This window comes from Pseudorasbora parva, chromosome 15, assembly GCF_024679245.1.
Source record: "Pseudorasbora parva isolate DD20220531a chromosome 15, ASM2467924v1, whole genome shotgun sequence".
In the NCBI taxonomy this organism is placed as follows: Eukaryota; Metazoa; Chordata; class Actinopteri; order Cypriniformes; family Gobionidae; genus Pseudorasbora; species Pseudorasbora parva.
The window spans coordinates 40,499,711-40,525,625 of record NC_090186.1 but is presented as its reverse complement, the minus strand read 5'-3'; the positions used below and the strand labels follow the sequence as shown (position 1 = coordinate 40,525,625).

General features: G+C 36.8%; 2 protein-coding genes across 8 annotated transcripts; one reads left to right on the top strand and one right to left on the bottom strand.

Annotated features, from left to right (window-relative positions):
• Positions 1-246: 246 nt before the first annotated feature.
• On the top strand, positions 247-14,934 carry si:ch211-57i17.5 (usherin). Of its 6 annotated transcripts, none has more exons than XM_067418108.1 (7): positions 247-422; positions 767-797; positions 1,060-1,168; positions 4,359-4,609; positions 5,699-5,770; positions 14,057-14,224; positions 14,298-14,934. In XM_067418108.1, exons 3-7 carry the CDS (start codon positions 1,141-1,143, stop codon positions 14,382-14,384), a joined length of 606 nt encoding a protein of 201 aa, XP_067274209.1. In that variant the 5' UTR covers positions 247-422; positions 767-797; positions 1,060-1,140; the 3' UTR covers positions 14,385-14,934. The 6 variants fall into 6 exon arrangements, with proteins under 6 accessions (XP_067274209.1, XP_067274210.1, XP_067274208.1 ...); XM_067418109.1 differs by having other exon boundaries at positions 767-824; XM_067418107.1 differs by having other exon boundaries at positions 767-824; positions 916-1,168.
• Positions 14,935-15,063: 129 nt separating this feature from the next.
• fez2b (fasciculation and elongation protein zeta 2b) lies at positions 15,064-25,720 on the bottom strand. 2 transcript variants are annotated; one of them, XM_067418104.1, is made up of 9 exons: positions 25,440-25,720; positions 24,359-24,467; positions 22,921-23,037; positions 22,021-22,162; positions 19,170-19,435; positions 18,787-18,853; positions 18,004-18,069; positions 17,868-17,895; positions 15,064-16,669 (listed from the first exon to the last, which is right to left on the bottom strand). In XM_067418104.1, exons 1-8 carry the CDS (start codon positions 25,664-25,666, stop codon positions 17,885-17,887), a joined length of 1,005 nt encoding a protein of 334 aa, XP_067274205.1. In that variant the 5' UTR covers positions 25,667-25,720; the 3' UTR covers positions 15,064-16,669; positions 17,868-17,884. The 2 variants fall into 2 exon arrangements, with proteins under 2 accessions (XP_067274205.1, XP_067274204.1); XM_067418103.1 differs by lacking the exon at positions 17,868-17,895 and having other exon boundaries at positions 25,440-25,719.
• Positions 25,721-25,915: the final 195 nt, after the last annotated feature.

The following is a 25,915-nucleotide window of genomic DNA, read 5'->3' as shown; positions in this document are numbered from 1 at the left end:
AGCAAAGTAAAATAGTAATTTTGTCATACTATTGATTAATATTGTTTTATAATTCATATTTAGACTTTATAAAGTCACTACTATAATATTTAAAATCACATTTTGTCATTTTATCACTTCATTTCACCTGATATCTCTCAAATTCATTCAGTGCTTAAAAACCTTTCATGCAAAAGGCGTCAAATACTTAAAGACCTTAAATGGCTTGAACCCCGCTAAATGCTGCTCGCAGCTTTAATATTTTTATATTTTCGCGTCGCTTTATAAAATTCAGGTTAAACCACTGGAGTCACATGGGTTATTTCCAATGTCTTTTACCTTTCTACGGGTTGAAAGTGGTAGTTGCGTGGACTGTCAATGGAAAGACAGAAAGCTCTCAGAATTCACCAAAAATATCGTCACTGGTTTGGAGCGACATGAGGGTGAGTAATTATTAATTTTTAATTTTTAGGCTGAACTAACACTATAACATTTAGATTTACATTTAATCATTTAGCAGACGCTTTTATCCAAAGCGACTTACAAAAGAGGGGAGAGCAATAGAAGCAACGAAACAGACAAGGCCAACAACCTGTAAGAGCTGTAAGAAATCTCAATGAATTAGCACAATACACAACAATTTTTTTTTTTAATCTATAAATCATAATGTGCATAACATGAAGTAGAATGACATTGAAAGATGCTCAAAAAAAGATGTAGTTCACATTTTGATATCTGATCTTGTGAAGCATAAAGCTAATAACCATATTAAAATCAGTTTCTTTAGTGTTTACAGGTCCTGTTTGTGGATGAAAAGAGTAAGTGAGACAAAACGTGTGTACCAGGTAAAAAGGGTTTGTGTGTTCACCGGGTTATATCATAATGACAAGGTTTTACTGCTGTAACTGATCTCTCTATCACCTCCTGTTACCATAGAGCCATGGAGTACAATTACAGCTGCAAAGACACCTTACACACACACACCGTTTCTGTCCTTTCCACACTCGCCTTGAAGAGACGACACAGACCGAATAGCTTCATTTAAGTGTTTTCCCAATGCACATCTATAAAAAATTTCAGGTCAGCGCTCACGGTTGATGCTCCGGTCTGTTTGAGGGCCCCGTCTCATGTCACACACACTCTTGGGGTCCCTGAACCCCCATGAGAGGAACCACGGACGCAGACACTGGTGAGTAAAACACTTTGTGTGACCTTTGTTCATTGTAATTGTTTCATGCCACTGTGCTCGTTTGACCTCTGAGTTTGGACACAGATGAGATGCGTGCAGTTTTTTCTGTTTGCATCACTGAGTTAAACATTTGTACACATGCTCTGTGCCATTTGGACTAAAATAATGAGTAGAAAATTTCAGATCAGTATTTCATTAATTCTTTGCAATGGGTCAAGATGCTTTAAAAAAAAAAGCCCACTTGTGTTTAAATGGTAAAAAACAGGATGATGGACAACTATCAAACGTCCTCACCTGGAAGAGAGAGAGAGATATGGAGCAAACGTGTCTTGTTACAGAGACCTCTGGTGATGTGATTACTGCTAAAATAGATCAGGACGGTGAAACTAGAGAGATGCGAAATTCAGGCAGGCTGTTATCAGACTTTAATACTGGAGTACTGGACAGTACAATGTTTATGACACTATGAGGTCACATGACCTCGTTACATACACCAATATTTAGTGTGTGCTGTCTAGTTATCATCTCAGAAATTAAAAGGCTATTTTACTAGTAAAAGGCAATTTTTTTGTATATATTAAACTTCATTTATTAATCTTAGTTATTGCTAATGTACACATTTACTAATACATTTTTAAGATCAAAAGTTGTATCAGTTGAAGGATAAGTTAACTTTAAAACAAATTTACTCACCCCATGCCATCCAAGATGTTCATGTCTTTCTTTCTTCAGTGGAAACCAAAATTAGTTTTTTGAGGAAAACATTTTGGAATTTTTCTCTATATAATGCACTTCAATGGCAACCAAAACGCTGAATGTCCAAATCAATGCTGTTTCAAAGGCCAGGCTTCAGAGGCTCTTCCCAGGCGAGGAATAGGGTCTTATAAATAAAACAAAACTTTTTTTAGCCTAAATTGCTCATCTTGCGCTGCTCTAGACCACAGGTTACGTAATCACGTCAGAAAGGTCACACTAGACGTAGGCAGAAGTAACAGTAACGAGAAGTAAGAAGTAACGTAGGCCCCTGTATTTACAAAGCACTCGTGTGAAGACTAATACAAAAAACATTTAGCAAAAGAGGGTAAAACAACAGTGTCGGACGATTTTGATGTTGAAGATGGAGTTTTTTTTTGTAAAGGGCGTTTGTATTGGTCTTCGCGTGTTCGCTTGGGGCAGTAGGCCTACTTCTGCTTTCATCTAGTGCAGGGGTTTTAAAACATTATAATGCCAAGGACCCCCAAATATGACAACTTTTATGAGGGACCCCCATAGTTGGGCATTATAAATACAACATATTGTTTCAAAATTTAAAATGGTTATACTTGGATGTATAAACCTGAAGAAGAACATTTAAAAAAAAAAATTATTTGTATAAGCAACTTTCACAATAAATGTATCTGAGCAAGCTGCGTCCTGCTTTAAGAATGCCAAATAAAACCCAAGTGAGCAAGATAAAGGAGACTATAGTGAGAAAAATTCACTAGACCGATACAAAGCAAACGGATACAATTCTGAAAAGTATTTATATGACAAGAAAAGAGAGAAACTTAGAAATGAACCAGAATGTTTGGTAGACTTTAACCTTTTTTTACTTTATCTTTTTATTCTCTGAAAATTTCTGGAGGACCTCAGGGTGTGTCCCCGGACCCGTTTGAAAACCCCTGGTCTAGTGTGAGCTTTCCGACGTGATTGCGCCATCAGTAGCACGTCGCAGAGCAGCATATATTAAAGTATATAAATGTTAATTTTTTTCTTGAAAATGACCGATGGCTTCGCAAGATAAGATCATGCAGAGCCTCTGAAGCCCTTCCTCTAAAACTGCATTGATTTGGACCTTCAACCGCTGGTTGCAATTGATGGCCATTATGTAGAGAAAAATCCTGGAATGTTTTCCTCAAAAATTTAATTTCTTGTCCACTGAAGAAAGAAAGACAAGAACATCTTGGATGAGATGGAGGTGAGTAAATTATCATGAAATTTTCATTTTAAAGTGAACTAATCCTTTAACAGTACATGCACTTACCTAAGAAAGTACTGGGTGATCTAAGGTAGCATGGGTTAAGTTATGGTTTAGGGGTAGGTTCACTGTAAAATCAAATCACCATAGTTAGACTTACTTTAAAAAAAGCTTGCAAACCGATTGAAGTAAACTCAAATTGGAATAGTATGTTGTGCTAACAAATGCTTAATTAGTATAGGTCACTTACTTGAGTTCTATAGTAGCAAAAAAATAAGTGTAGAGATTACTTTAGATTTACCCTTGACTTTGAATAGCTCCCATGGTTGTGTTTTGATGCTGAATGTTGAAGTCTGTGTGACTCAAGCATGATCAACTGCAAGATATTGTTACAAATATAGAGGGATTATATAAACCCAATTAAAGTTTTACACTGTGTTTATGATGTTAAGTGTTAGCAATACGATTGTGAACGATCAGTATACGACATAAAGGGAAGTATTACATAGGTTACTTTTAAAAGGTGACCTTTCTGACTAAATCATTAACTACAGTATTAAGCCAGAAGCTTCTTCCTTTGAAACTGAATAGCTGTGATTTCTTGTTACATTGCTGCATCAATATGAAGAATTACAATAAAATTTAGTTAATGCACTGTGAACATGAACATTTAATATTAACAAAGAATATTATTTTGCTCAGTTAGTCAAACAAGACCTTATTGTGAAGTGTTACCAATTTTTCTAATCCTTAAAAAAAAACTATTATCAATTAAAGCATTCACTAGGCAGTTCTATGATTATTTATTCCACTTGAAAAGGTAAATTAAGTCGAGTGTTTTGCATTGTGGGATACAGTTCTGCCCGCACATAAGATGATCAACAATGGTCCTACTGCTTATGCAAATATATGTCAAGTGATTGTAGCAACTTGAAGAAATGCATTTTCAATGTGTGTTACTGATTTAAAGTAAAAGTAAAGTAAATGTACCCATTCATACTGGGTACATTTACATGAACTCAAATAATCCATTTTTAGTATTTTAATTGGATTCAGGAATAACTTGTGCACATGCACACAGTGCCGTGATGCATATGTGTACTAGATCACTTTTATGAGCTGAAGCTGTGTTCAGAATACATAATTAAGAAATTTGAATTAATGCTCGACAGCTGTCATTCCTGGCTGCTTAAGTCGGCTGTAAACCAGTGTTGTGTCTGTCCCTGATCTCAGGTGTCGAGCCGCCCACTCCTGCAGGTGGTCGTCTGGGAGCAGGTGAGGGAGGTTCGCCGTTTTACCGCGAGCTGTGGTTCATTGTGCTGATGGCTGGAGTCGCTCTCGTGCTGTTGGCTCTCATTCTGGCTATAGTTTTACACAAGGCTTTGAACAAGCCGCCATTCACCCGAGAGCGGCCGCCCCTTGTACCGCTGCCACTTCATCGCCGCAGCCCAATGACCATCTACCCACCCAGCAACTCCTACCTGGTGAGGCCAAAATCCATAATTTTTTTCAGAATGGTTTAAAAACAGCCAATGATCAGGGTCGATTATATCTGTCAGTCAAAGAACATGTCAGAGTGCAGCTCATACTGTCTATGAAAAAAGAGGCTGCAAATGAAATCGCATCCATTTCTATTCTGAAGTAGGTGAAAAACAGTATGTGACAAAAGAAGTATGTCCAAATTCACAGTACACATAAAAGAGTAGGCAAAAAATACCTGGATGACTTACTACGAGATTTTGAAGTGTGCAAATGATGGACACTTTACTATCCCATGAGGGTAAGATGTCCAGATTACATTCATGCTTGCTACACACTACACTATCCGGTCAAAAAAAAAGTTGCTGTTTGGTTTAAATAGACAAATGCTATGAGTACATCATTTATTGCAGTATTGTTTCTAGCATGTTATTTTTGGCAACAGTTCTTTAACCCTAATAGATGAAGTAGCTTTTCATTTCTTAAACAACCATGTAGGAAGACACATCATGGCCATATTCCAGGATGACAATATCCCGATTCCTCAGCTCAGATTGTGAAAGAATGGTTGAGGGAGAATGAAGAATCATTTCCACTCATGAATCGACTCCTCTGAGTCCAGACCTTAAACTCATTGAAAGTCTTTGGGATGTGCTGGAGGAGACTTTACAGAGAGCTGGACTCTTGGATTGGAAATACAAGATCTGGACCAAAAATGGATGCACCTCTTGATGGAAATAACATCAAAACATTTATTTCCATCGAGAGGTGCATCAATTGTTTGGTCAAGATCTTATATTGATAATCCACGAGTGCAGCTCTCTGTAAAGTCTCCTCCAGCACATCCCAGGGTGGCAGTGTAAATAGAACCGACTTTTTAGCATTCATTATGTAATTACTTAATAAAAATAAGTTCCTACTAAAGAGAGTATGCGATTTCAAATGCAGCTAATGTCTCTAATGGTGAAGTGCATACATAGTCAGCATCATCTGATCCATATTCTATTTCCTCAGAGAATTATGTTCAATGTCCTGAAATAATTCTTCAGCATTTATCTGTGAAATGTTAATGACTTGTTTGTTCCTCGACACAGTTTGACGCAGTTCCGGAAACGGTTGGCTCTCCAAACAGCGTCACACTGAAGGCCTTCACGATGCACATGGAGGTCAGAGCTTCATTTCATGCACTGCATGTTACAAAAAGAGACATTTTGCAGACTCAACTTCTCAATTTATATGCATTATAAACATATGTAAACAAAATAGAATATAGTACAGGACAGGCAACAAAAAAAATGAGGCAACCCATCACACAACTTTTTAGGTTAACTAATTTAATTTGCTCTAATTAAAGTATGTATGATTTAGTTCTTTTTGGTCAACAATCAAAATTCCAGTTGCAATCATTTTACACAAAATAGCACTAGTCATATGGGTACATACATACAATACTGTATATGCATGCACACATACATAACCATAAAATAAAAACATTTTTTTTTTTTTAAACAAAATAAAAAATACAATAAATTTTACACTCTTATTGACCAAAGGTGTAGGCTGAAGCTAAAGCTTATTATGCCTACCCTTAACTCCACACAAGCTGCACTAATTGACATTAATTTAATACATCAAATATAAGATATTCTCAATGTGTGTTTGGAAGAACATACATCGTTATTATTATATTTTTCATATTTATTATCATTATTATTATTATTACCATTATCATTTCCATTACCACTACCATCAGTCATCATTGCCATCATCATTTGTTATATTTTTTCATAACTAGTCCTTTATAAATTATTTTAAACTGTATTAATGAATTAGCCTTTTTTAATTCATCAGGGAAGCTATTCCACACCTGAACACCTTTATTTGATGGGCAGTTTCTTCTTAAATTGGTTCTACAATATGGTATATCAAACACATATGTCCCTCTAAGAGCATAATTACTGTCTCTCAAATTAAACATAGCTTGCAAGGACTGTGGGAGTAAGTGTTGCCTTGCCTTAAACACCAATATAGTAGTTTACAAATCTACCATATCATAGAATTTTAATGTTTTCAGCTCAGTAAACAAAGAATTTGTTGGGGTATTATATGGAGAATGTGTGATTATTCTTATGGCCTTTTTTTGTAATAGAAAAACTGGAGTAGTTCTAGATGTATATGTATTTCCCCAGATTTCTATTCCATATGTTAAATATGGAGTGATGAGAGTACTGTACAATATATATAATGCACTTTTATTCAAAATATATTGCAATTTATATAAAATTGCAATTGTTTTTGATATTTTCTTTTGAACATTTTGTATATGAAATGTCCATGCCATTTTATGATCTATAATCACTCCTAAAAACTTAATGTAATTAACTCTTTCTAATATATTATTATCAATTTTAAGTTTAATATCATTTTCTATAATTTTATTACTAAATACCATAAATTTTGTTTTAGATAAATTTTAAGATAATTTATTTGAATCGAACCAGCTCTTTAGTTTGTACAGTTCTCTCTACACTACCATTACCAACTCTTCCAGATTTGGACCCGAGCAAAAAACACTGGTATCGTCAGCAAACAAGATATAATTGAGTACATCAGACACCTTACAAATCTCATTAATATAGAGCAAAAATAACTTGGGTCCCAACACCGAGCCTTGTGGAACTCCACAACTTATTCTCTGCAACTTAGACTCTACACCATTTATATGCACATACTGAAGTCTATCTGTCAAATAATTTTCAACCCACGAATGTGCTATCCCCCTGAAACCATATTTTTGCAATTTATGTAATAAGATATTGTGATCTATTGTGTCGAAGGCTTTTTGTAAATCTAAAAAAATTCCAACAGTGTACTGTTTTTTATTTATTGCTTGTGTAATATGTTCAACTAAATTAATAACTGCCATTGTTGTGGACCTCTGTGCTCTAAAACCAAATTGTTGTTCTGTTAAAATATTATTTAATTCTATATAATTGTCCAGCCTTTTCACAAATACTTTTTCTAATATTTTAGAAAATTGGGAAAGCAAAGAAATGGGTCTATAATTAGAAAACAATGCCTGTCACCATCTTTGTGCAGTGGGAGAACTTTGGCTATTTTCATTTCATTTGGAAAGATACCAGTTTTAAATGACTGGTTGCAAATAAAAGTAAAAGGCTGAACAATGTCATACATTATTTTCTTAACTATACACATATCCAACCCATTTTTATCTACCGTTTTTTTTTCCTTTGCAATCTCTCACAATTTGTAATATTTCATTTTCATTAGTTGGGCTTAAAAAAAATGAGTTTGAGCTCTTATGTATAGAATCAATACTCATAGATTTAATTTGTGGATCCACTATTTTATTTGCCAACTTATAACCAATTTTAACAAAATAATCATTAAACTCATTTACGATTTCATTAATATCATTTATAATTTTATTATCTTTGATAAAATGATTCGGATACTCACCCTTATATTTTCTTTTATGTATTACACTATTTAACACTTTCCATGTTCCTTGTATATTTTGTTTATGTTCAATCAATAATTTTGTAAAATATTCTTTTTTACTGTTTCTAATTATATTTACTAATTTATTCTTATATTCTTTGTATTTATTTTCAGCATTTGTTGTTCTACATTTCAAAAATTTTCGATACAATATATTTTTCTTCTTACATACTTTTATAATGCCATTAGTAAACCAAGGTTTCTGAATTTTACTATTAACTATAATTGATTTAAGTGGACAGCATTTATCATAAATTTTTAATATTTTTTCCAGGAAAATATCATAAGCCTCATTTGGGTTTTCATAACCATAGACCTCATCCCAATTTTGCCTGCTCAATTCCTCTTTAAAGACTTCTATTGCTTCTGGTGTTCTATGTCTCACAATTCTAGACTCATAAGTTGACCTGGAATTTACTTTAAATACATTTTGGAAAACTGCAAGCCAAACTGGTAGATGGTCACTAATATCGGTTATTAAAAGCCCTGCATCTAATTGATCCATTTCATTAGTGAAAATATTATCTATTAATGTTGCTGATGATGTTGTTATCCTACTTGGTTTTACTATAACTGGAAATAATGTAATATTATAGAAGGTGTTAATAAAATCTGTGATCCCTTTATGCTCTCCCGGATTAAGCAGGTTAACATTAAAGTCCCCACAGACAATATAAGTCCTGTTTCCACTTTGACTTTGATACAAATCTGATATAAATTCATTGAAGGTTTCAAGCGGCGAACCAGGAGTCCTATACATACAGTCTTGTTCAAAATAATAGCAGTACAATGTGACTAACCAGAATAATCAAGGTTTTTAGTATATTTTTTATTGCTACATGGCAAACAAGTTACCAGTAGGTTCAGTAGATTGTCAGAAAACAAACAAGACCCAGCATTCATGATATGCACGCTCTTAAGGCTGTGCAATTGGGCAATTAGTTGAAAGGGGTGTGTTCAAAAAAATAGCAGTGTCTACCTTTGACTGTACAAACTCAAAACTATTTTGTACAAACATTTTTTTTTTCTGGGATTTAGCAATCCTGTGAATCACTAAACTAATATTTAGTTGTATGACCACAGTTTTTTAAAACTGCTTGACATCTGTGTGGCATGGAGTCAACCAACTTGTGGCACCTCTCAGCTGTTATTCCACTCGATGATTCTTTAACAACATTCCACAATTCATTCACATTTCTTGGTTTTGCTTCAGAAACAGCATTTTTGATATCACCCCACAAGTTCTCAATTGGATTAAGGTCTGGAGATTGGGCTGGCCACTCCATAACATTCATTTTGTTGGTTTGGAACCAAGACTTTGCCCGTTTACTAGTGTGTTTTGGGTCATTGTCTTGTTGAAACAACCGTTTCAAGGGCATGTCCTCTTCAGCATAGGGCAACATGACCTCTTCAAGTATTTTAACATATGCAAACTGATCCATGATCCCTGGTATGCGATAAATAGGCCCAACACCATAGTAGGAGAAACATGCCCATATCATGATGCTTGCACCTCCATGCTTCACTGTCTTCACTGTGTACTGTGGCTTGGATTCAGAGTTTGGGGGTCGTCTCACAAACTGCCTGTGGCCCTTGGACCCAAAAAGAACAATTTTACTCTCATCAGTCCACAAAATGTTCCTCCATTTCTCTTTAGGCCAGTTGATGTGTTCTTTGGCAAATTGTAACCTCTTCTGCACATGCCTTTTTTTTAACAGAGGGACTTTGCGGGGGATTCTTGAAAATACATTAGCTTCACACAGACGTCTTCTAACTGTCACAGTACTCACAGGTAACTCCAGACTGTCTTTGATCATCCTGGAGGTGATCATTGGCTGAGCCTTTGCCATTCTGGTTATTCTTCTATCCATTTTGATGGTTGTCTTCCGTTTTCTTCCACGTCTCTCTGGTTTTGCTCTCCATTTTAAGGCATTGGAGATCATTTTAGCTGAACAGCCTATCATTTTTTGCACCTCTTTATAGGTTTTCCCCTCTCTAATCAACTTTTTAATCAAAGTACGCTGTTCTTCTGAACAATGTCTTGAACGACCCATTTTCCTCAGCTTTCAAATGCATGTTCAACAAGTGTTGGCTTCATCCTTAAATAGGGGCCACCTGATTCACACCTGTTTCTTCACAAAATTGATGACCTCAGTGATTGAATGCCACACTGCTATTTTTTTGAACACACCCCTTTCAACTAATTGCCCAATTGCACAGCCTTAAGAGCGTGCATATCATGAATGCTGGGTCTTGTTTGTTTTCTGAGAATCTACTGAACCTACTGGTAACTTGTTTGCCACGTAGCAATAAAAAATATACTAAAAACCTTGATTATTCTGGTTAGTCACATTGTACTGCTATTATTTTGAACAAGACTGTACAGCTAACAGTTACATTTTTTCGTTTTTCAATTTTAACTTCAACAGTCACACATTCCAAGACATTATCAATTGATGTTGACATAGAATTCACTAGATTACATTGCAAATTAGAATCCACATAAATAGCAACTCCACCTCCTTTTTTGTCTTCCCTATTCATTACAAACAGTTCATATCCATCCAGCTCTACATGTGATACCTTATCCTTATCTAGCCATGTTTCAGAAACAGCCACTATATTGAACTTTGGGAAACTATTTAAATAGTCTTTTATTTTAACAAAATTTTTCCATAGACTTCTACTATTGAAGTGTATTACAGAAAAAGATTGTTTCATATTAACTTTACTATTAAATTGTTCTTCTGTATAATATTGACAATTTGGTTCATTATAAAGATAGGTTTCTGGATCAATTTCTCTCTCAATATCATACTTATTAGGTCTAATAAATTTACAATTATTAAAAGTATGCAAGTCAAACAATATATCGGATGTGTCAAATAAATCTGTCATCAACTTCATGAATGCCTAAATTAGAATTTATATCATTTTCAGGGTCTGTACAACTCATTACTAATATTCAGACCTGATCCTTCTGTTCCATCACCACAGTCAAATTAACGAACATACGAAAATAGATAAATGAAATGACTACAAGAAATTTTTTTAAATAAAAAACAAAACCAAGCAAATAAACATTTTGCTGATAAATATCCAATATATTTACACTATATGAGAGATGAGCGTTGGTCTTTAAGTCATTAAACAGACTATTCTTAACGAAAATCTTATATCCAAGTTTATAGGCATTTCTTTTAACACAAAAAGCATTCTTAGAGATAATCAACTTAACATTAGTTAAAGTAATCTTAGTGTAACACAATTTATTTAGCAATGTCCCCATAATGTTCATTTAAACTTTTCCAGATCGACGATTTCCCTTACCGAAATCACTCTTGCTTCTTCTGGCGTTCCATTTAATCGAATCATCACATGACCATTTCTACTCCACGTTGCTTGAATTTTGTTTTGCTTTCGTAAACTCCGTGCTTGTCTCGCAATATCAGCGTTCTTTTTGGTAAGGTGCTCATTGATGTATACCCCAGTCCCTTTAAGCTTCCGGGCCTGGCGCAGTAGTTCAACTTTGTTTCTTCTGCTCACAAAACGAACTATAATTGCTGGTTTGGCAGTGCGGTTCTTTCTAGGAAGTACGTGACAAGCCGATATATCCTCCGTTTTAATGCTGATGCTCTTACTTGCGAGGTATGTTACAACCTGCCGCTCGAGTGTTTGTAGCTCCTCCACCGGTGCGTTCTCGCCCTCATTCATTTCGCCGGTACTAGCGGCCGTAGCTCTCGCATAAGTTTGATGTTTTGTTTCCAGTCCATTGATGATTACTTCCTCCGAACGCATGTATTGCTCTAAGTCATCGACTCTTCTCTCCAGTGCGCAGATGACCTTATCCTTCTCTTTCAGGATTTCCTTCAGCTCATTGACTTCAATCAGCAGGCTTACTATTTGAGCTTGCTGTTCACCCACATTAGAAAGCTTTTCTGTTATGGATTCAAGCGATTTTTTTTATATCATCCAGCTCTTCCTCCACATAATTACTTGCTTTCTTAGGTGGCATGTCTGCTTCGTTTAATATCTCATTATAATTCACTTTAACTCTGTTAATTCAACTCCGACGTGTCCGTGCGTGCCGTGCGTCCGTGTCCAATTAAGACCAAAAAGTCAACTTAAATAGTTCTAGAATGTTTAGCATTTAACAATGCAGAAGCTACAATCCTTGTTTTTTCATCTCCATGTTTGATTTTCAAAGATAAGTTCATGACAAGAACATTGCTTGCCTGTTAATACTAGAGGCAAATATATTGCATATAAAAGTTGCAATGAGATGCACGTCTCAACACACAAATCTCAAACATAGTGATGATTAACAAATCTAATTGAGTAAAAATATGAACTCTGAAGTTAGTGAGGAATATTCTTGGTGTCAGAATACACAGTGCGTTGCATTTTGTTGTGTATGGGGCTGCATTGCCGCAGACCAGTCAGGGTGTCCATGCTGACCCCTGTCCATCACCGAAAGAGCCTACAGTGGCACATGAGCATCAGAACAGGACCACAGAGCAATGGAAGAAGGTGGTCTGATGAATCACGTTTTTTTACATCACGTGGATGGCCGGGTGCGTGTGCGTCACTTACCTGGGGAACACATGGCATCAGGATGCACTATGGGAAGAAGGCAAGCCGGCGGAGGCAGTGTGATGCTTTGGGCGATTCTGGGAAATGTTCCATGTGGATGTTACTTTGACACGTACCACCTACCTAAGCATTGTTGCAGACCATGTACAGCCTTTCATGAAAACGGTATTCCCTGATGGCTGTGGCTCTTCCAGCAGGACAATGCTCCTGCCACAAAGCAGAAATGGTTCAGGAATGGTTTGAGGAGCACACAAGTGTTGACTTGGCCTCCAAATTCCCCAGATCTCAATCAAATCGCGCATCTGTGGGTGTGCTGAACAAACAAGTCTGATCCATGGAGGCCCCACCTCGCAACTTACAGGACCTCAGAAGATCTCCTGCTAACTTCTTGGTGCCAGATACCACAGCACACCTTCAGGGGTCTAGTGGAGTCCATCCCTGCGTCCCAATTCACATACTATCTATACTAAATAGTATTCGAAAATAGATTTAGTATGTCCCAAATCGTAGTATGTTGAAAAGAGTATTCCAAACATTCCCGGATGGTTTACTATTTCCGGTCCGAATTCAAAGTATGGATCGATGTGCACTCTAATGGCTGATATTGCCCACAACCCAATTGCGAGTTGGATGAGGATTCGATTAGAACTACAAACGCGTATAAAGTGTTAAAAAAAACTACAAACATGACGGATGTGCGAGTCCGAAGGTTAAGTAGAGATAAAGGGGTTTGTTGAGTGACCAACTATCAGTATTTAACCTGACAAAATTATTTATTCAGTGCTATCCACATTATATTTCACCTGCAGTAGTGTAGTGAACTTTTGTAATGACATGTTTGGCTATTAACTTTTAAATGCATCATTATATTTAAACTGCAAACACATGAGGAGAGTCCCTGCTTTAAAGACCCAAAAATGGCAGATCAACGTGCGGCTACATTTCTCTCCGATACGGTAGGAGATTAAACTGAATGTGGAGGATGTGACGAATCTGAGGATGATTGACAGGGCAGTTAAACGGTGAAGGGGTGCACGTAACTAAGCGACAGAGTCCGTTAAAGATGGTGAAGTAGTATGTCCCGAAGCTTGCATACTTTTCTGCTACACACTAAAAAGTATATACTTTTTCTTCACAAAAAGAGTACATACTTTTAGGACGTAGTATAAGTAGGCGAATTGGGACGCAGCACGTCTCGACGGGTCAGGGCTGTTTTGGCCGCAGAAGGGGGACCCACAGAGTCTCCCAGAGTTCTTGGGCAAGATTTTACTCCATAAAACAAGTCCTTTCAGGAGGTGATGAAGCCTCTTCTCACAGTACGTTCTTCTGTTGTTCAGGAGGTGATTGAGGGTAAAGTGGTGGATGAAGACGGTTCTGCTGAGGGTGTGGTGACCGTCTCAGGTCTTTATGCACAGAACCCTTTGCGGCGCAGCGTCAGTCAGCTGATCGACAAGAAAGACGAGGAAGCGTGGGAGCCGCACTTCAGACGCCTCGACAGCGGCCTGGTGAGAACACCATTTCTGTTGCACTTACTGCTGCTGAAAATGTTTGCTGAAATATTATTTTTATGTTTGTCAGTTTGAAGGTGAGGAGTTTGTGGACACAGTCAAAGGCTTCAGCACAGTCAGGAAAGAACACACCATGTTCACGGACACTAATCTTTGACCCTCATCTCGTATAAGAGCGGGATCTGCACTTTCTCCAAACATCACCTCGTAACAGAGGAAAATAAACGGAACTATGTTTTGGCGAAGTCAGAGCTGCTCTGGGACTTCCGTCTCTATGGACCCGCGACACTAATCGTGTCTCCAACTCTAACAGACAGGAGGAAATAATTAGATTATACAGCAGAAGAAGAAGAAAAATGTTAAACCACTGACATGAAACATTTTTGATGGCAAACAAGCATTGTTTAAAGTTGGCTTGGATGGAATATTTGTTTTAACAATATTTTAAAATTTACTTTTTTTTTGTTTCGGAAGGCACTAAAAATGAAAATTAACCAACATTGGTCGATAAATCAAAATTTTTATATAATTTCTTAGCACTGAACTGAAATGTATGCAAATGCATGCATTTTTTAAAAAATTAGATAATGCCTCATTTGCATAAAACACATTTGCGAAGCTTGTAATATGAAATGATTAATCATGCATGCTACTTAAAGGGATAATGGACAAAATTCTTAAGATTTAAGAGTCTAAAGATAAATTTGTCAAGCAACCCCATAAGGATAGCATACAAATACATATAAACAATATTTGAAAACATTTGACAGTAAAAACATTTCTAGGAATCTGGCACTCAAACTAAAGTCTTCACTGAAGGACAAACTCACAGCTGGTGTGATAACAGAACAGATGAGTTTATTTGAAAACTGCCCTGCTACATACAATGCATTATAAAATATTAATTCAAAAGGACAATTAATGTTGCATTAAAAATAAGGTACAAAATTTCATGCATTCAAAAAGGCAGCATTTCATTATTGCTTGTATAAATATATAATCTCTAGTTACTATAGTACTTGTACCCTGATTTACTGTGCACTGCTAATGTTTCTCAGAATCAGGCCACGACAACCTGACGACACAAGAGCTGTAGTTTTTATGCAAATGTCGTGTTCTGCAAAATCGTTCCCTTTTAGATCAATTGAAAGTGCGTGCAACGACTTCTTCGTTCTGAATGCTTTACAAACATGAAATCAACATCGACCCTTTTAACGCGAGGATGCATGTTCATCTGTGACATAAGACAGTAAAGAACTGATGGAACAAATGAACACATCCTGGAAGTGTTGATAGGTTTCCTCCACAGATTTAGACAGATGTGAGGTGTTTCGTCCTCACATGCAAAAATTTAAAGGACTATTTTACTCAGAAATTGTCGTTCCAAACCCGTATGCCTTTCTTTTGTGGAACACAAAGATAAACAGCTGTCAAACGACTTCAGAAGATTTGGAATATGGCACACGATCTGTACAGACCTCTTATTCTGCACCTTTCCACAGAAGAAATAAAGGTTTGGAACGACACAATGACAGATTTCTATTTTTGAGTGAAATAATCCTTTAAGGTTGTGCATCGGTGGGAACCCAATATAAACAATCTCTCCATCAACAAAACAACATTCAGCGTTTACAATCACACATACAAAAATATCACCTCCGTCCGGTTTCAACAAAGACTAATAAAACCAAATCTAGTTAAAGGACCTCAGTGAAGACAGACATACAGACGTGTTTCTCTTTTTATGAGTGTTTTAGCTCTTCATACCTTGTCCTTCTGCCTCTGCTGATATCTCACATCCTCATCATCACAGATTTCACTTCAACTGGGAGCAAATACATGTGCCGTTCACTCCTCATCATCTGAATATTAATACTGTCATAGAGATGTTAGAAGCACAAACCCTAAAGCTGGCCAAACAGAACAAAGACAATCTAGTAAATGACAATGAAATATTATTATTCTGTTGTTTATAAATAAAGTACCACTGAATCTGTTTGGCTTTGACTGCACTGATATGATTTTACAGCTACTAAAATGACCTACAAAAAAATAATATGAGCTGGCTTTGCTGGAGAGCCACCAGCAGCTCAAGACTTCCCGAAATCTCATTTCATCTAATGGAAAGATCCGGAGAGATCTAGATCTGCACTACAGCAAACTCATGTGAATATGATGCCAACATGCATAAGTTACGACAGCTGCACTGTGATGAAAAAAACATCAACTAGAATAGAGGAAACTGGTCGAAATAAACTAAATACTGCCCCCAAGCTCGCACACAATAACATCTACACATTCAGACTGAGAAATAAATGCCACTGGCGGGGTAAATTCTCTGCATTATTAGAGAAGAACATCATCTAGAGAGATGATCAGATGTCCAATGTACCGATGATCTCAGCTGGTTATCATCTCCGGGACTCTATGTGGGACACAACACTGAAACAACAGACATGATTGGAGACATTAGTAAAAGCCTAATACATTACACTAGCATTTCAAAGATTGGGGTTAAAATACTTTTAGTTCTTGAGGATGCATGAAAATGTTAATAAAATTGTTTTAAAGGGGTGGTTGCATGCGATTTCCCTTTTTCAACTTTAGTAAGTGTGTAATGTTGCTGCTTGAGCATAACCAGTATCTGCAAAGTTACAGCGCTGAAAGGTCAATGCAAACGGAGATATTGTCTTTTAAAGTTACGGCAGTTTATTGCCTACAAAAACGTCCGGTTTGGACTACAACGAGCTTCTTCCTGGGTTGGTGACATCATAAACCCTCGCTAGTCTCCACAGACTTCTGCCTGTAATCGTAAGGGCCGTGGCGTTTCCGGACCACCTGTGCTTGGCACTTCAGCCAATAAAAAAACAGGAAACTACATTTGGCCATCTAACCAATCTAAGACCATTGCGTTTTTCAGAGGGATGGGCTTCACAGAAGCAGGAAGCAAATGAGCAGTTCAAAGGACAGTGGAGACAGCGGTGTGGAATAAAGGGAGAATAGAAGAAAAATAGGACATAAAAAAAGAAGAAGAATTAAGACATGTTATACTGCACCCCATAAACACAACCAAGCCTAGAAAAAAAACACAGAACCACCCCTTTAAATAAAAGCTGTTCTTTTGAACTTTCTATTCATCAAAGAATCCTGGGAAAACATTAAACTGTTTTCAACATTTATAATGATCAGAAATGTTTCCTGAGCAGCAAATCATCACATCAAAATGATTTCTGAAGGATCATGTGACACTGAAGACTGGAGTAATGATGTTGAAAATTCAGCTTTGATCACAGGAATACATTATATTTTAAAATATCACTTTTTCACAGTTTTTTTTAATCAAATAAATGCAGCCTTAGTGAGCAGAAGAGACTTCTTTCAAGAAGAAACAAGTAAATCTGTCCGATTCTGAACTTTTAAACCGTAGTGGATATTGTTGTGTTCTGCTGTATACTGTATTGACAAATAATGTTTACGAACACAGCAGAGGACACACACACGGAAAAACTTATCTGCAGAAGTGAGCAAAATCTTCCTTTGTGGATGTTCTCATTTGGAATAACAAATTATATAAATACAATTTTTAACTTTTTTTTAAATCTCTAGTCAATATAATTAGTGTTATATGAAATCAACACACCTCTGTCTCCTGATCTCTCACACCAGTGCTAAATGTCAAATGCAGCAAGAGCAAAAATAAAACATATAAAACACACAAGATCAATGAGGTTCAGACTGAGTGATGGAGACTGAGGAGTGTTTCAGGCGTCTGATACCTTTGAGGATGTAGTCGGTCAGAAGAGCAGGAACCGTGTCACTGTCCTCACGCATGGCATGAAGAACTGCAGAGAAGCACGGATACATGTACACCAACACACACATGCATTATTATCATTATCAGAACATTATATACATTCAATGCATTAAATATAAAAATATATATATTGAACACACACACATATAGACACACACACATATATATATATATATATAAGGGTTGTCAATGTAACGTTTTGTGGGGATTTTTCTTTTTCTTTTTTCCCCCCATTATTAACATAAAGCTGCTCCCCAGACCTAGGAATTTAGTTTTACATTTCATAAGGTTGATTGGTGACTTATGACAACTTTATAATGAATTTAAAATGATATGACCCCAAGATATCAGGGCAAAAATGCCCCTGTATGAGTTGTGTCATATTTATATCATAATATAGTTAAGCAAAATCACATAAGTGGAGTCTAAAAGTTTGTGTGTAATACATTCTATGTTCAATCAAATAAAATATATTTTTTGTAATGTCTATTTGATGCTTTTCTCATTTAACACAATAATGACTTTAACTTATCTTTTGGGGATGATTTCTCAGTCAAATTTGATTTTGCAATTAATTTTGCATTCATTAGCTTGATTAAAAAGCACAGTGTAATTAATTACATGAAAAAAATGAATCACTTGAAAGCATTTTAATCACAATATTATATATATTTTTAGTGTTTAAATTATTTATATACATACATACACACACACTTGAACTGCACACGTATAGACTTTGACTCACTCTTGGTCAGGATCTGCAGGTCTTCTACAGATGGCGCTCTGTCATACGGGATCACCGTCGTCAAATACTGAGACAAAAAGTGGTCAAAATTTTTTTTTTTATAGATAGTTTCACAGATTTTTTAACAATGAAAGAACATGTCTTTTTTTATTGATTGCACCAATTTTGTTGAAAATCAGTGGATTTCCCCTGAATACATGTAAACAGGGTGAAATGTGTAAAAGGAAGCTGCAGGAATATTGATATATGAAAGCATTATGAAATTAGTCTTGACATTTGACGGGCATGGGATTCTGCAGATCTTTTACAATGTTCCAGTCCTACAGAAATCTGTGGATTTTGTGTGTTCTTGCTAACATGGAGTTAGTTATTATCATCCTTACGGTTCCTGGCACATGAGAGCGGTCGGATCTCTGCACTCCTCCTGTGGTCTTTATCTTCCTCTTTTTCTTCAGCAGCTCTCGATGCTCTTTCTGTCGGTTCTGCACGTCGATGAGCGCCGAGATGAACGTGTTCTTCACCTCCTTCTCATAGTCCAGCTCCTCCCTCACTGCCAGCTGATCGATCAGCTCCTCAGAGAAACCACGGATCTGTCGCTCCACCTCCTCGAGACGCTCCAGCAGCTCAGACACACACAGACCACGCAGCCCTGAAAGAGATGAAACGGCTGTTCAGAAAAAGTCTAAAGTCATTCAAAAACAGACACAAGCTTATCTCCATTTCTCCAGCACTATTATTTCATAACACCCTCCTTTCAACACTCCAGTTCTGTCTGATATAAAAGATGAACATCTTCCAACATCGCAGAGGTCACAAGGTCCTTGAACAGTTTCCATTTCTGCTAAATAAACTACAATATACCAGTTCATACTGCCACAAAAAGCACTATAATGATAACATATACACATAGTAGTATGCCAAGTTAAACATTTATATAAATATTAGAAGAATTCATGGACAACCGGCTCAAAAGCATTTTTTAAAAAGTTTTTCATACAATTACTTTATAACACTATGTAATAAAAAACAGTTTCATTTTGAATTAATTTAGAAAGACTGGTATCATTGCGTTATATTTTAGTGGGGTTGGGTATCGTTTGAATTGTGATTCCAAAAAGCAAAACAATAGATATTCACATTTATTGTAAGCAAAACAGTTCATTGTAGCTGAATATCACAAAAATCAACGAGGAATAGCAAAAACTATCCTAACTAATATAATTTTAAGTAAAAACTCACTAATGAAGAAATAATAAATAAATGAATACAACTGAACAAAGATATGATTGAAAAAAAAGAGTGTTATTTTCATGTAGAAACTGTAATCAATACAAAGCTTATTGTGATTACTGGATGTCAGGTGCGGTACAAAAGTTAAAGGTCCACTGAAATCAAAATTTAAGTTTTTTAGCTTTTATTATGACTGTGTTAGCCTTCAAGTTATGAATAAGCTGGTATGTTCCAAAACTATGACAAAATTTGCATTTAGGAGATATAAGCATTCAAAATTTACTCTGAATCTCTGAATCTTACAGAATCTCAAATTTTGGTGGCATCATCGCAGACTTCACTTTCTCGTCAAATCTTCTGTCCAATCAAAACCCTCTCTACAATCTAAAGCCCGCCTCCTACACTGCCGAAGCTAAGGCTGAAATCGGTCATGAGTTGTTAACACACATCTACTAATTTCTACATGGTGAAAGGCACATAGCACACTATATATGTGATAGGAAACAATTCAGTGTAAATATGCTTTCATTTGAGGCGAATTAAGTCTGTTTTCACGTTAGTTTCACGCACCGCAGCAACGCACACACCCCAACAGCTCTGGTCTAAATTTAGACAATAGACACGAGAGCGCAGTGCGGATCATATGCGCGAGTCCGCCCAGACAACAAACATATCGACCCATTTGAATTCTGCACAGAATCCTGCATTTCAAAGCGATATGGAGATTATGATGGTAAACAGTGTTAGAGGAAACTGGCTTTACCAAACAGAGAAAGGTCCGCTCTTGCGCTCTAGTCAAAAACTGTAAATTAACAAAACACTATTGGCAGTTTCAAAAAAGGGGAGGAGCTGCTAACAGCTGAAGCCGTTTCAGGGAAAATTACGTCAACGCATTGAATAATGCGGCACGTTTTAAGGCACTTCAGTGGGCCTTTAAATGAAGTGTTGTTCACGCATCAACAGTGCTGAACTGGCTAAATGCTCCACTGGAGAAGCACTAATTAAACACCCCGGTTTCAGTCAATGATTTCAGCCCTTTTTAGGAATTTTACGGAATTTTTAGCCGGAAATAATCAGAGACCCAAATTTTGGGGCATCATCAAGGCCTCTTCACACCGGGATGATTATCGCACGCTTAAACCCCTCGTGACTAAACAGAGCGCCAATGTGAGTGTGCACACCGATGTGCAAAACCGCAAGCGTATAAGCATTTTTTAAAGATGCTCAGTTTGTTTTTGTTTAACGCGGCACTTTAAAAACTGGCTGACCAATGAGAACGCTGCTTTTGTTCACGCGCCTGGAGCTGCAGAAGTTAAAGTAAAACATGACCTGGTGGTGCTCAAGCACAAAACGACCTTGCCGAGCACAAACTGATAAGACGGAGAGAAAGTAAGTAGACAAAGAAGAAGATGAGCTGCTAATGCTACCGCCAGTTAGCAAAAAGTGTGTGAATGGTTTTGGCAAGCACGTAAATAGGGTCTCTAATCTTCTGTGTGACAAACGAGTGTCAAAAGCGTAAGTGGCGCAGCACCACCTTTTGTACTGGGAGTGTCATCTGAATTTGCACGTTAACTCTGTGCATCGCCAGTAAAAAAACAAAATTGCTTGAGTGTGAACACAGAGACGTGTCAAATAACTGGCCTCAATAATCGTCCCAGTGTGCACAGGCCTTTAACACATAAAATAATCAAACCTTAATTATCTAATGGAAGGTTCCCAAAAAAAGAGAACTTGTAAGTTGATGAAAATGTGATTATTAATTAAAAACATAAAAAGGCAAAATGAAAAACAAATATTTAAAAGATGAAACCCTAACTAAAAATATTGAATATTTTATTTGTTTTCCTGCATGCCCTGTGACCATCAACCGATATCAGAGATCCATGAACACGCAAACGCAATGTTAAAATATTGAAATATTGACTTAAAATCTCAAAAGTTATAATTTTTTTTTTGGTAAAAAAGGTTCAGCTGACAAAGAAGTTACACACATGCATTACTTACGTTCCTCGCAGCTGCTGCTGGATGTAGAGTGTGTGAGTGTGTGTAACTCATGCGACATCATGGAGAGGTCAAACTGTGATGAGCCCTCATGTTCCTCGTCATCTGGAGACTCCTGCATGATCTCTTCAATCTCCTCTATCACCTGATCAACACACACACAGCTTATGGAGATTAATATTTAGTCAGGTTTGACTACTTCTGTCAAGGCACCTTTATTTATATAGCAATTTATACAATACAGGGGTGCATTCCCTGTCCAACGACGTTACTCACTGCTTAACTACCAAAGCACCACGTTGGTTAATGATGTCATGCAGATGGTGGAGCAATAACTGCTTTTAATTAATACGTTTAAGATCGAAATCATGCTAGATTTCGTGCTAAAAATGATGGACATGGCATCTGAGGACTAATTTTTATTTTTCTCAGTTATTATCCTTTATTTCCAGATTAAATCATAGACTGTTCTTACTTACTAGAGCACTCTTTAAAAACGGTGCTTTAAATGTCTTGACAAATAAAATATATAGATTGTACTAAATGTCAGCTTGCTTATTTTGCTCAAGATAAGGATTTATTGATTCCACAAGTCATGCAAACAAGAAACTAGAATCAATGATGCAAACTTCATCAGATATGAGACCGATTCAAATTCAGCTGTAAAGCAGCTCTACTGGTGCCGTTATTCAGCTCAAGTCAGTTCTGTTAGTGAAACATGTTAAACAGCCAGACACCACTATTCGAAGGGCTCAATAAACAATGGTTTGCTTTAAACCTACTGCCGTAAATAGGTTTCTATGAGGTCATTGTAAAGATATAGCAAATATCACATGAAAAATATAATTGCACCCTATGACTGGCCCTCACTGATATAATCTCAATAAGGTTGAGTGTTTATACCTGTTCTGCAGTAAACAGCGGCTCATCGTTCACACAGGAGATGATGATCGTATGCATGTCCATCTGATCACGGAGCTCCTCGTCATCAGACACGTCAAGATTACGGACCTCCACCACCTACACACACACACACACACACACACACACACACACACACACACACACACACACACACACACACACACACACACACACACACACACACACACACACACACACACACACACACACACACGTCTGGTTCACTATCTCTATGGGGACTCTACAAACTGTACATTCTATTCTCCAGCACCTGCCCCATAACCTACCCATCTCAAACACACACACTCACACACTCACAGCCCCTGCCCCTAAACCCCATCACAGCAAACATTCAGCATTTTTACTTTCTCCAAAAAACTCATCCTGTATGATTTATAAGCCTTTTGAAAAGTGGGGACCTAGGTGATCTCAGGTTTTACTATCCTTATGGGGACATTTGGTCCCCACAATGTAATATAAACAAGGACACACACACACGTTTGTTTTTGTGAAATGTGGGGACATTCCATAGGCGTAATGGTTTTTATACTGTACAAACCATACTTTTTATCATTCCTACACTGCCCCTACCCATCACACACACATACACACACACACACACACACACACACACACACACACACATATACGCACAGACACACTGCCCCTAAACCTACCATCACAGGACACATTCTGCATTTTTACGTTTTTTTAAAAACTCATCCTGTATGATTTATAAGCTTTTTGAAAAGTGGGGACATGGGGTAATGTCCTCATATTTCACCCTCTCATTGTAATACCTGTGTCCAGTGTTGGGTAAGTTACTCTAAAAAAGTAATTAATTACAAGTTACTAATTACATCTTCAATAGTGTTATTAGATTACTCTACAAATTACTCCCTCCAAAAACTATTTAATTACTTTATAAATCCTATATCAACATCGACAAGTAAAGTGATTCAAGGATAGACATGAAACGGCTCTTTTTATTCATTTAAATACAAAATATAAAACTACATCAATTATTCTTATTAACTGACCGAAGTTTTACAAGTATGAAGGATAGATAAAAACATGCTTTTTAAAGTTTTTATTATGTATAACTGTATTCATTTCAATTACATGCAAAGTAACTGTAATGAAAGTACACAAAAACTTAAGAGTAATCCCTTACTTTCCTTTTTCAAGGGAAAAGTAATTGAATTACAGTAACAAATTACTTAGTAACTAGTTACACCCAACACTGCCTGTGTCATACCCATGTCATTATACACATTTGTGTCCTTATATTTCATGTGTGTGTGTGTGTGTGTGTGTGTGTGTGTGTGTATGTTTGGGGACACACAGACACACACAGACAGTGTGAGCGCCGTCTGCTCGGACTGAAAGGGAAGATGAATGGATGGACAGATCTCACCTCCTGAGGTCGGAGGTTCAGTGTGGGCAGGTGTAGTGAACGAGTATGAGAGGTTTTCCAGTCCACCGGCATCACGTTGCCGTAGTTCTCCGTAAGAGCATTCCATATCCTGTGAAATATCAAGAAAACAGAAGAATAAATGTGACAGAAAGCATCTACAACCGCTCATCATAAGGATCATATGGTTATTGCTTTCTAAAATGTAACCCCATAAACATATGAAATGACAGTAACAAAAATAAACATAAATTTTTTACGGAATGAGTTTACTGAAACTTTAGACAAAATATAATAAGGTTTGCATATGTTTTATATCATCAGACGCGTATGGCTCATATAGTGATAATATGGAGCTCATACATCTAAATTTTATTTAGACTGAACTGAGCAAAAATATGCAATTTGGTGCAGATGTTATTTATGCCCAAAAAGTAAGACAAATTTCTGACAGTTTGTAATGTAAATCAGGGATCTTTATAACAGTATAGGAGACTACTTACACAAAATGCATGTAAAATATCAGTTGTCAGTGTCACTTTGTATCTCCGAATAATATGACTTAATAAGATGGTATATAAATGCTTAGTTTTATGATCACAGCTCTGTAGTTTTTAGTGTGTGTGTGTGTGTGTGTCATAAAAAATGAATAAAAAATAAATAATTTCATGATTAAATAAAATGATGTATGGATAATCAAGTAAACATAAGTTGCTTCAGTCCAGTGAGTGTTGTTCACCTCAGATCATGTAACACTGTTACTATGTTTACTTACTTTATAAATAAAAAAAATCTGTAAGATTTCACATTTTTTTAAACCGTGACACTGATACGACCTTTACAAAACACTCAAAACACAAAAATTGTCAAGGTATTTCTAACTATATCATGGTAAAAAAAATTAAAATAAGTAAGTAACTTAAATAAAGAATCACTGCCAAACCTGACCCCTAATTCTCCTCAACATGGAGTTAAGTAAATAAAACGACAGCGAGTATATTAATATAAAGTTACTTATAAAATAATTATAATATAACATATTTCACGTTATAATACTATTTTGAGTGTATTTTTTGTCACTCACTCGTCGTCGCGCAACAGCTCCTGCTCACTCACTGCGCGAACAGAGACGCTCGTGCACGCGCTGCTGGAGTGAGGGAAGCTCGCACTCAGCGTCTCGTCGAAGGATGGGAAGCTTTGGATCTGCGGTGAATCCTCCGGTGCCGCGGTCCAGCTGGTGGTCGAATCGGCCGCTTTGAATTCGTTAAAATCCTCCCAGTCTTCATCGAGCGGAGCGACCGGGGCCGCCATGATGGTTGCGGACGACGGGACACAAGAGAACGCGCGCGCGCACTCTAGCGCTGGATGACGGAGGGGCGGGGCGCCGCCGCCACGCAAACACGCGTAATCAAATCCGCTTTTTTATATTTTATTTTTTTGTAGAATACTATTAAAAATGTATAATAGTTGAAAATGCACCAACATAGAAACCTTATCAAATCTTTTTTAAAAGGATTAAATAACTACAGTTAATAAAATAATTTTGTTTCTTAATGGTGA

Excerpts from the sequence above, each read along its gene's own strand:
- si:ch211-57i17.5 (XM_067418110.1), top strand. The coding sequence starts at position 1,141 with ATGAGAGGAACCACGGACGCAGACACTG. Across the intron at positions 1,169-4,358 it reads AACCACGGACGCAGACACTG|GTGTCGAGCCGCCCACTCCT; the intron begins GTGAGTAAAACA and ends CCCTGATCTCAG. Across the intron at positions 4,610-5,698 it reads CACCCAGCAACTCCTACCTG|TTTGACGCAGTTCCGGAAAC; the intron begins GTGAGGCCAAAA and ends TCCTCGACACAG.
- fez2b (XM_067418103.1), bottom strand. The coding sequence starts at position 25,666 with ATGGCGGCCCCGGTCGCTCCGCTCGATGAAGACTGGGAGGATTTTAAC. Across the intron at positions 18,854-19,169 it reads GCTCTCATGTGCCAGGAACC|TATTTGACGACGGTGATCCC; the intron begins GTAAGGATGATA and ends TTTTTGTCTCAG. Across the intron at positions 18,070-18,786 it reads CCTGCAGATCCTGACCAAGA|TTCTTCATGCCATGCGTGAG; the intron begins GTGAGTCAAAGT and ends GCTTCTCTGCAG.